Source organism: Cebus imitator, unplaced genomic scaffold, assembly GCF_001604975.1.
Source record: "Cebus imitator isolate Cc_AM_T3 unplaced genomic scaffold, Cebus_imitator-1.0 Scaffold208, whole genome shotgun sequence".
NCBI classification, from domain to species: Eukaryota; Metazoa; Chordata; class Mammalia; order Primates; family Cebidae; genus Cebus; species Cebus imitator.
The window spans coordinates 1,689,529-1,701,780 of NW_016107523.1; the positions used below are offsets into that span (position 1 = coordinate 1,689,529).

General features: G+C 33.8%; 1 protein-coding gene across 7 annotated transcripts in view; it reads left to right on the forward strand.

The window, feature by feature from the left end:
- The window catches only part of DMD (dystrophin), a 2,133,401-nt gene that overhangs the window by 690,339 nt on the left and 1,430,810 nt on the right, over window positions 1–12,252 (forward strand). For all 7 annotated transcript variants that reach the window (XM_017548497.2, XM_037745683.1, XM_037745686.1 and 4 more), the window contains exon 19: window positions 9,920–10,007. In XM_017548497.2, the coding sequence (XP_017403986.1) occupies window positions 9,920–10,007 (88 nt within the window). The remainder of the gene's footprint in view (window positions 1–9,919; window positions 10,008–12,252) is intronic.

Sequence of the window (12,252 nt, forward strand, 5' to 3'; positions counted from 1 at the left end):
TGTGAACACACATGTGAATACTTATGTGCCTTATCTTACTCAATCTCTTTGTAGAACTAGAACCTCTTAACCTCATATCCCTCATGAAATTCTTTCCTCACTTGGCTTATGGGATAATGCTTTCTCCTGATTACTTCTTTTCCATTTGTTCCAATTCAGTTTTTCTTTAATATTGATATCCTTCACAGTCCTTATTTTTCTTCTCTGGATATCCTCATTCATTCTCATTCAAATGGCATCTATTTTCTAATTAACCCTTCCCCCATATGTATTTTTAGCTCACATCTCTTTCTTAAAGCCCAGTCAGATATTTCTTAATATCTGGCTGCCTAATAGACTATTTTAATTGAATGCTTGCCTAAAATCTTAAAATAAATCTCATTATTTCCCCAGACCTCCTTTATTCTTACTCCTTCCTTTCACCAGGCAAACAGCCTAATCCAGAAACCTGACAGCTAACAGGGTCATCTAGATCTTTTTTCTACCGTTCACATGTCCAATCTTTGACAAGTTCAATTAATCCTGCTCCCTTAACAGCTCTTGAAAATGTCCACTTCTCTCTATTCCCATAACCAAAACCCTGATTAAAGCTAATATCATGGCTTACTTCTATTTAAGATGACAATCCCCTAGCTGGTCTTCCCTGCTACTAATGTTATATTCCTTTAGAAGTTTTCACATCACCTCTGCCAAAGCTAACTTATTAAAACATAAGTATGATCTTGTTATATCTCTGTTTATAATCATTTGAGAAAGATAAAATCAGCTACTGATACCCAGGAGCTGGACTGGCACTTCAGTTAGGCTTTGGAGCTGTTAGATGTTGCCTTGGTACTTGCAGCTAGTGTTTGATGTTCTCTGGTTGAATATAAACAATTGCTAAGAATACCAGCCTCATACAGGGCCACTCCATGGTTGTGATGAATCAAGATAAAAGCAAGATCACTTTGTAATCATATCTTAATACAGATAAAAAGAATAGCATTGTTTAAACTACCCCTAATGACCAAATATCCTTCATCTTCTTTAATGTGACACATTATGCTTCTTTGCTAAACACAGCTTTAGCCTCTCTGCATTCCTCCTGCCATCTAGCCAAAAATTTTAGGACACTCTACATACAATTACCCCACTTCCTTACAACATCCAATCAAAACAAAGCCCCATTTCCTTGATGCCCCCTATCATGTATACAAGCCCACATCTTAAAATAAGCTTTTTCTAGCATACTCTTAGAGACATAACGCCATACTTCCCTGTGATAGACTGTCTCTCTAGTGGCAGCATATAAATTAACTTTGATACTCTATGAGTATGTTCCCAGTGGTCTTTGTCTTAAAACTATTGACAAAGTTAGTGTCTTCATATTGCCCTCATAAATCCTACAGTGATCTAATTTTTGCTTACTTACACAAACTAATTTCTAGCCATTTTCACTTCAATTCCACTATTGGTTTCTGGAAATTGAGGACTTGAACGTGAAATGGTTTTGGTTTTATGTGTCTGTGCTTTGTTTTTGGTGTCCCCATGCCTAGCACATAACCCAGCGAATGTTTAACTACATGGATATGTGATTTTTCTCAGCTCTGCAGTCACATTTTAAGACAGGATCTATTACCAATATGAAGCATAGAACAACTTCTGAGTAAACATTGGAGTGAATAAGTTACTTTTCTGTCAAAGGGTAAAACTTCATTATAGATTGTCAAATGAGTAGACTCTTAATTACTTCTAAAGTCAGAGTAGGACTGATAGAAATCCGTAACTTATTTTCATAATATTAGAGATGTCACGGAAAGAGGAGGGTTTTTTAAAAATTATTTTTTTTTTGTTTATAGAAAGTGATTTATTTAGAAAGAGAGAAACAGGAGGAGATATTAAGAAACAGCTAACTCTCACACTGAGTGAGATAATCCAGAAAGATGGAATCCAGGAGAGGAAAGCAGCTTCCACATTGAGTGGAAGGGAATAGAGAGAGAGATGGAGTTTAGGAGGGGAAGACAGGCTTTCACAAGAGAGTGTGGAAGGGGACCCCAGAGGGGAAATCCAGGAAAGAGAAAGATGGCTTCCAAGGGGACCCAAACATGGAGTCCCAGAAAGAGGAGGTTTTTAAGAGGTGCTAATAAAGGAGGAGGAACAGAGGTCTAAAAGACGTTTTAATCACTGTATTGAGGAATTTGTGAACTTCTCTATTTTGTAGTCTTTGCTTAAAATTATTTTGCTTTTGTTCCTTTTATTGAATATTATACAACTTAGTTGCCTTTTATTTTGTGTTTGTTACCCATTTTAGAATTTATAATTCTTCTGATCTCTAAGAATTTTCATGAGCCCATATTGTATTTTATAATTAATGACTCCTTTCTAATACATTGTTTTACTGATGACTTTTTTAGCTTCTGTATACTTTACTTGCATACTAAATATTTTAGAACCTGAGTAGTGGCTTCTAAACATGTGATCATAGATTATGCAAATACTGAGTAAAGTATTTAGTATTCTATATGTTAATAAAATAATGTAAAAACTATGTGTTACATTATAAAATATAGACCCTATTAAGGGTAAAAATATTATATGTATATGCATGTTGGCACATATATGATAAACAGATCTATAGAAAAACAGATTTAGAAAAAATATATAGAAAATTTTTGGAAAAAAGATATAGAAAAAGAGATCTATAGAAAAACACAGAAAAGCTAGATAACTTCATAAGAAAAAAATATAAAAGATAATATTGTCAAGGGTGGAGGTATTTTTATGAACAAGGTAATTTCCAGGAGGTAGTTGTAGTATTCTATATGTTAATATATAAAAGAAAATGAAGACCATGGTTGAAGAGTATTCAGATAATACCCTTGGTCTTGAAAACAAGGGAAAGGGGTATATATGTACCCCTTATATGTACATATGTAAAATATATATGTGTGTGTACATGTATGTACATACACTCATATATGAGAGGGAAGAGGTGGACGATCAGAGCCATGAAATAAAAAGAGAGAGGTAAGATTCTACCAAGTTTTGACATATGGATTGTATATCATACTCTTTCTTTTGTGCTTAGGTAATTGTTTATTACCATTATCAGGACTTGAGCTGAAGAAAAGGTGGATGTGCCCAACTCCCAATCTAATATGCAGTCTCTAGAATACTTTTATTTAATCCATCCTTCATTACTGAGCTTGCAGCACCTATCCCCATGGACTGGTCTTACAACCACTTTATGTAAAGCTAACAGAGTTTGTTATGAATTTATACTGTAAGAGAGCATTGTGGGTAAGAGGAGAGGCCATAATATTGTATATGAAGGTGTTATGCTAAAACAGAGCTCACCTGATTATGTGTCTACTATGTACCAGGCACTTTCATGGAGACTTGAAATAGAGTGCAGAAGAATATAGATAAGGATACCTAACCTTATATAGTTTACATGCCAGTGGGAAAGGTGGAAATGAAGCAAGACTAATATGTAAAACATATGAAATGTTAGTGATAGGTTCCAAGGAGCAAAATAAAATGAGAGTTAGGGTATGTATGTGTGTGTAGACAGAGTGACATTAAAAAGGCCTAGCTGAAAAAGTGGCATTTGGTGGGGGAAAATGTCCAAATAACTAATTTTGGGCCATTTTAGGCATGGGTGAAATTAAATGCACAGCCCTGTAACCGGAGCATGCCTGTAGCATCAGGGAACCACTGGAGTGTCTAGCTGCAGCAGAAACAGCAAGATGCTTAGTAGCAAAAGAATTCAGAAAGGTTAAGGAAGTCAGTTAAGATCAGGTCATGGTAAGGACTTGAGCTTTTACTCAGCTGCTAGAGAGTCGAGCTGAACCCTGTTGTCTCTGTCTGCTGTGTTGATAATATATAATTAGAGAACAAAGGTTGAAATGTAAAGACATTTAGTATCCTATTTTGAAACATTCATACTTCTCAGAGACGATGGGGTACTTTGTCTAATGTGGTAGTAGTGAGCACCATGATAACTAACTTTCTGGATATGTTTTGAGGTTAGAGCCAACAGCAATTTCTGATGCATTGAATGTGAGGCTTGAGAGAAAGAGAGGAGTAGAGGATTCTGTTTTTGGCCTAAACAATGGAAAATATAGATTGAGTCCCAGGAGACTCCAAAGTGAGAGCTCAGGGACATGATTAGGAACCTGCAATAAATTGAGTAAAAGTGACCTCTGAAGTTGGAGGAAAACTGTGTTCAAGTAATACATGAAGCCAAATTAGCAAATACTTCTGAGAAGGAAAAGGAATCCTCTGAATCAAATGAAGGTGATAGGTAAGGTGAGGACTGAAAATCAATCATTGAATATAGGAGTTTGGAGGCCAATGGTGAGACTGGTAAGAGCAGTTTTGATGGGACTGAGTAAGAGAATAGATGTGAGAGCCAGTTTTTGTTTTTGTTTTGAACCAGTTTTTACTTTTGCAACATAGACCTGTGGAAGGCCCATTTTCCCCTTTGTTGATATACATTCACTTAAAATGAGGGCAGTTATCTTCTTTGTTCAGAAAAATATTTAGAATTTGTTTTTGGTTTTTGTGTTTTCCGTGCTTTTTAATGTATATTTCTTTGAGAAAATGAGAGATGGTAGAAATTTTAGGAAGTACTGATCCGACCTACTTTAAAACAGAAGTTCATATACTTCATTTGAGGACAAATGTATGGGTGGCCAGATCCCAAGAGGGATTTGATGTAGTTCAAATTCTGGATGCCCCAAATCCTCCTGTCTTTCTTGATATTTACTGTTATATATTTACTTCAATGTGCTTATTTTTTCTCCTCTAAGATGTTCAGGGTGCTTTACATATAACATTTACCTTTTAATGGAGAACCAATTTATGTATTGAAAAATAAGTATGCCATAAGCTACAAAGGACAGATAACTTAGATCACAAAAACTAAGAAGTCGAGAAAAGAGAAATGTTGGAGCTTCATCTGGGGTCTTTTAACCAGATGTTATAGCTACTCTATTTTCATAGACTTGTCAGTTCAACCCACAAATTAGAACCATCCATGATTGTTCACATGTTTCTAGAAACAATTCAATACAGCCTATGAAACTGAATTTCAAGACAACTTAGAAGTTTCACCTGCTAATTGGAATGGAATTCTGGGAACATATAATCACAAAACATTAAAAACTGTGTGCTTTGAAATTTTCAAGTGGAATACAAGATATTAAAAAGTGTCACTTTCAGAGTTTCTTAACTAATTAGATGAAACTGAGTTTTCATTTGTTGCCTTTCACAGCATCATGTAAAATGTGTATTTTTCAGCTAAGCTATAGGTACTTAAGAAAATAAAACAAGACTATCACTTTATAGTTTTTTTTTTTAAATTTTACTCAATTTATTTTCAATTCTAATTAGTATTTTATATATTACAGTTATTCCTAATTGGAGTTTATTCTATCAATGATTGACTCTTTTAGCATTTTGTACTCTGGATATTGAGTCCAGCATCCTAATTCATAAAACCTTTTTTGTAATTTTAATAGAATCTATTTTAAAGTAATTATAGGTTCACAGCAAAATTGAACAGAAGGTACAAAAATTTCCTATATAACCCTGATCCCACTCATACATAGCCTGCCCAACTATCAACATTTCCCACTAGAGTGGTATATTTATTACAGTAGATGACCTTACATTGACTCATCGTTATCACCCAAAGGTCATAGTTTTTACATTAGCATTCACTGTTGGTGTCACAAATTCCATGAGTTTAAACAGATTTACAATTGCATGTATTTACCTTGAGAGTATTATACAGTACAATTGCACTGCCATAAAAATCCTCAATACTTTGTTCATCTCCCCTTCTCCCCAAATCCCTAGAAACCACTGATTGTTTTACAGTTTACATAGTTTCACCTTTTACAGACTGTCATATATTCTGAAATGGAATCTAGGATGAAATCCTGCATTATATAACCTTTTCAGATTATCTTCTTTAACTTAGTAACATGCATTTAAGTTCCTCCATGTCTTTTTATGCCTTGATAGCTCATTTTTAAGTACTGAATAATATTCCCTTGTCTGGATGGATCACAGTTTATTTATCTATTCATCTACTGAAGGACATCTTGATTGTTTCCCAGTCTTAGCAAATATGAAAAAGCTGCTATAGCATTCATGTGCAGAAATTTGTGTGGACATATGTTTTCAACTCCTTTGGGTAAATACCAAAGAGCTTGATTGCTGGATCATATAGTAGAATATTTAGTCTTGTAAGAAACCTCCAAACTGTCTTCCAAAGCGGCCGTGCCATTTTGCATTGCCACCAGAAATGAGAGGTCCCTTTGCTCCATATCCCTGTCAGCTTACGGTTTTGTCATTGTTCTTGGATTTTGGCCATTCCAATAGGTGTAGTGTTATCTCATTGTTGTTTAATTTGTAATTCCCTGATAACATATGATGTGAAACACATTTTCATTTGTGATTTGCTATCTGCAGACTTCCTTTGGTGAGGTGTCTGTTAAGATTTTTTGCTCATATTTTAATTTGATTTTGTTACTGAGTTTTAAGAGTTCTTTGTGTATTTTGGATAATAATTCTTCTCCAGATAATGTCTTTTGTAAATATTTTCTTTGAGTCCATGGCTTTTGTTTTCATCCTCTTGGCAGCATCTTTCACAGAGCAGAACATTTTAATTCAGTAGTATTCAACTTACTAATTCTTTCTTTCATGGATCATCCCCCTGGTGGTGTACCTAAAAAACTATCAACAAAGACAAAGTCATCTCTGTTTTCTAGTTTGCCATTTTACTCTAGAGTCTGTGATTGATTCATTTTGAATTAATTTTATGAATTATAAACACCACAATTGCTTTCAAGCAGTTATGCAAATTTCTAATTTCAGTGAAAACATTGTATTTATTTTTGGTATATTTTTTTTCATTTTTATTTTACTTTTTATAATTTCAACTTTTGTTTTGGATTCAAGAGTAAATGTGCCGGTTTGTTAAATGGGGATATTGTGTGACACTGAGGTTTGGTGCTGAGCTTAGTATTCCATAGCTTGTGTTTTGCCCTTTCCCCCTCACACCCTCTCCACTCTAGCAGTCCCCAGTGTTTATTGTTCCCATCTTTATATCCATGTATACCCAAGAAAACATGATTTTTAACCATAATGCTGTGTTCCACCAAAATATATCTTGGTGTTAATTTATTTTATTTATTGATTGATTTTTGAGACAGAGTCTTACTCTGTCTTCCAGGCTGGAGAGCAATGGTGTATTTTCAGCTCACTGCAACCTCTGCCTCCTGGATTCAATCGATTTTCCTGCCTCAGCCTCCTGAGTAGCTGGGATTATAGCCACCTGCCACCACACTCAGCTAATTGTTTTTGTATTTTTAGTAGAGACGGGGTTTCACCATGTTGGCCAGGCTGGTCTCAAACCCCTGACCTCAGGTGATTCACCTCCCTCTGCCTCCCAAAGTGCTGGGATTACAGGCATGAGCCACTGCACCTAGCCCATGTTTTCATTTTTACAAGGAATATATTAAATGTTGAAATTTTCAGGTGAATTTGTGATAAATTCACAATAATGTCAGATATTTCCCCATCGAGTACAAATTTTTAATTAAATTGATCCAATGAATAACATGAAAATAAGTTAATTGGAATTTAAAAAAAGAAGGGTGTAAGGTTTATGTCTACAGCGTTTTCTTTTTGCACGTATATGTTGGGCTGTTCAGGGCCATTTGTCGAAAGACATTTTCTCCATTGTATTGCCTTTGTTTCTTTCTCAAAGATCAATTGATTATATTTATGTGGGTTTATTTCTGAACTTTCTTTTCTGTTCCATTGATTTGCCTGTCTATTCTTTTGCCAATATTACTCTGTCTTGATTACTGCAGTTTTATATCAAGACTTGAAGTCAGATATTGTCAGGTCTCCCACATACAAAACTCTTTAAAATAAATTTTTATAAAAACCTTCATTCACGCCAGGCACAGTGGCTCATGCTTGTAATACCAGCACTTTGGGAGACTGAGGTGGGCAGATCATGAGACCAGCCTGGCCAACATGGTGAAACCCTATCTCTACTAAAAGTACAAAAATTAGTCAGTCATGATGGCACACACCTATAATCCCAGCTACTCAGGAAGCTGAGACAGGAAAATTGCTTGAACCTGAAAGGCAGAGGTTGCAGTGAGCAGAGATTGTGCCACTGCGCTTGACTTGGGTGACAGAGTGAGACTCCATCTTTCATTAATTTATAGCTATTTCTTTAAATTAGAGAGTCTTTTCAGGTATGTAAAAATATGTGGATTATTATATAAGCATTTCCATAATTTAATGTGCTTGGTAAATAGTCTCGTCTAGATGATTACTTTTTCCTCTGAAACTATTTCTGATATTGCCGTGTTATATGACAGAGTTTCCCTCAGTCGGCCAGGACAGAGTGCAATGACATGAACATAGTTCATTGCAGCTTCAGACTTACCGGGCTGAAGCAGTCCTTCTGCGTCAGCTTCCTGAGTAGCTGGAACTACAGGCTCATGACACCATGCCTGACTAATTTTTTAAAATTGTTACTCTTTTTGAGATGGAGGTATCCCTATTTTGACTAGGCTGATCTCAAACCCCTGGCTTCAAGCAATCCTCCTGTCCAGGCCTTCTGAGTAGCTGGTATTACATGACTATCTTCTAAGGTTTTGCGTTTAAAGGAATATATTAGATCTGCACTGTACAATTACATTTAACACCGGTCAATGTAACTTTTAAATTTTAAATTAACTAAAATAAATAAAATTTGATTAAATTAAATATTCATTATTTTCAGTCACACTGACCACCTTTCAAGTGCTCAATACTCACGTGTGGTAATTGGCTGTTGTGTTGGATGACAAATATAGAACATTTCCATCCTTGCACAAATTTCTACCCAACAGTGATGTAGATTGTGCATGTATCTTTTATTTGCTCTCCCATCTGTACTCCAGTATTATACCTGGAAATAATTTTTTAGATGTCTGTGGATGTAAATAAAGTCTTAAAATATAGTCTGATGTAGAATAACAATCTGCCTCAAATTTAAGAGAAATCTTTGTTGTAATATTGTTGTTAAGTCACAGACATGTTGTTCTTACTAGATTTTAATTGCATTATAATTTTTCTTTGAATACTTATGTTTTAGGACATATATATTGTGAAAGTCACATCTTCTTGATGATTATAGTAATGTTCTACTGTATCATGGTTTAAAATTTATATCTCTATAGTAATATTATTACCTAACTCAACAGTGTGAAATGCTGGTTATTATTAACTTACGTGATTTTGTATATGTTGTTCAAAATTTAATTCTTAGGAGAAATAAAGGAATTTGGAAAGTTCTTTGAAACTCAATCTAGTCTTCCTTGGATATAAGAGTACTTGGATTATTTTTGAAAGAAAAATTAGCCTATAGTCTTGTATTTAAATATACATATATATTCATATTTCTGCTAAATTATTTATGGTAGTTTTTTCCATATTATCTACATACTGGATTCTCAATTTGATTATTAATACTGCCTATATACTTATTAGGCATAATTTCAATGCTTTATCTTTAAACGATAAATTCCATTTTAGTTTCTTGACATTTTATATTTCATTGTTATGAATTGCCTTTTTATTTTTTGCAGTCTTATATTGAAATGTATCAGAAACTATAATGTAAAAAGTTGAGTAGAAATCTTATAATTAAAAGTTGTAGCAAGTCATGAAAATGGCTTGTGCTTTTATTACCATTTTGATGTTTTTCATGGCAAAAGTTTTGAGAAAAAAAGGTATTTAGATTCACAAGATAAGCAGAAAGAGTGAAATATCTTAAGGCTTGGAAGGGCAAGTAGAAGTTATAATTATTGTGCATATTCACAATCCTCGTATTGAAATACTCACCTTTGCTATCATGCTGCAGGCCATAGAGCGAGAAAAAGCCGAGAAGTTCAGAAAACTGCAAGATGCCAGCAGATCATCTCAGGCCCTCGTGGAACAGATGGTGAATGGTAATTACACAAGTTGATTTAGATAATCTTCTTAGGGATTTGATAAACACATAGGTTCATATTTATCAGCTGAATTATATCAGACCAGCACTTCTTGAATGCAAATTTAAATTAAAAGGAGTTCATATGTTTTTTATTCTTTTTTAATGCTGAGCAAATTATTAGGAGAAATTCAACTTTGAGTCCATTGGAAGAAAATGGGATGTGGTATAATATTTGATCAATCTGTTGCAGGGAAATAACTTTTAATGCAAATCCTGCTAGCATTTGTCCAAGTGATTTAAGAAAATAAGGTTTATAGAAATTTGATGATGTTAATAATCACATTATATATGTAAAAGTGATCATAATCTGATTTTAAATCATTTTTGCAATGTATTTTTTGAAACAGACTAAAATTATCTGGAAGGTTTTTACCATCATTTCTGTTTCCTAATAACATATGTGACATTTTCTGTTACTTTTATCGCTTTCTCTCATTTAAAAAAAGGTCTCTTTGGGATAAACTTTACTTCTTAACTTTTTTGAAGTGAGATAAAAGCACAAAGCTAGGAAAGCTTTTGTCTTTCTTTTTCAAGAATAAATTAAAATTAATCTTTGTTAATACTCAGTGCCTTGAAAGCTATGTGTACAAAATTTGTCATTGACATGATATGTAAACAACCTACTTTCAAATTGTCATTGCTCTAGTACTGTATTTCCAGACAAAAGTAATTTTATGAAAATCAGGGATAATGTTCTTTCCAAATAAGATTATTTTTCGTTTTGCAAAACATAGGATTGCAAGAACATCGTAAATAAATGTAACAAATGTTTTTGTTGTGTATGTCAGCTTTTCCCAGAATCTGCCTGCATTTGAGGTCATAAATTCTGTGTATAATTTTTTTTTGCCTTAATTGCAATTTTGGCATTAAAAAGTTCAATGATCTTCCTAGGAAATCAATTCATTTTCTTCTTCTAATGAGTCTCATGACTGACTGTATTCAGTTAAAAATGAAAACAAGCAAATGTAACAGCTGAGAATTGAGTGAACAAGTTAAAGAACAGAAAACGAAAATATTAATAGATTTTTATTTACATGTATGTTATTTGGTAATTTTAACTGATGAATTTAACAGCATATTCATGTTTCATAAAATTATGTGATGTTAAAATATTCTTCAAGTTGTTATGTAAGTTCCCCCTAGAAACTATGTTACCAATTTTTCATTTTAATAAGCTGATGCAAGAGCTATACTTTAAATGGCCTCATTTCATAATTATATATCAAGATTACCTCACTTTAGATCATATGATAGCAACAAACACTGAGTTATTCAGAAATAATTTAAACGTTTAGAAATTAAGGGAATGATTTTGAATTTTTGGTAAGTAAAACTAGATGCAGTGACAATGTTAGTTTTCTAGATTATTTCCCTCATAGTTCTAATTTTTAGAGGCATGTACAAAAATCAGGACATGTAGTAGGTCCTTAATAAATATCATTTACTAACCAAAATGTAAATGACTAACCAAATTCTGTTTAGCAAAGCAAATTAAGGCAGTCATGGAGGTAATGACATTGGTAATTTTGGTGTGAAAATAATTAATAATGTATCTGAAGGAAAATCGTAACATTGAACAGGTACCAGAGAGTACTGTGGGGTGAGCGTGTGATTTGAGACATTTCTGTTTGGTTGACTCTATTGATCAAATTTTATACTATCCATTTGTTCTACCTTTAAAGATATGGTGTAACAGATATATCATTAAGCTCAAGTTTGGGCCATAACTAGAATGACTATTTAAAATAACCATAGCTCTGTTTCCTTATTAAATAAACACTTTATGAAATTACTAAAAAAAAGGCTCAAATATTGTAACTTATCTATTTGTTCTTCTATTGCCTTTCAAAAACAAATTACATGATATTTATTTTCTATGAATGTGCAATTTGTGAGATAAGCTAGACACACGCTACGTGCCTGGAGTACCTCTTCAGGTGTATTACGGAGGTACTGCTACCTTAAATCATAATAGCTCTTTTAGTATAGAGCCCAAAACTAGAGTTAACTGGCGTGGCTCATAAAGCTGAAAGACAAATTAAGCTGTCTGTAAACTAGAATTCCAAAAATTATTGTATTAGCCGGGCGCGGTGGTTCAAGCCTGTAATCCCAGCACTTTGGGAGGCCGAGGCGGGTGGATCACGAAGTCAAGAGATCGAGACCATCCTGGTTAACATGGTGAAACCCCGTCTCTACTAAAA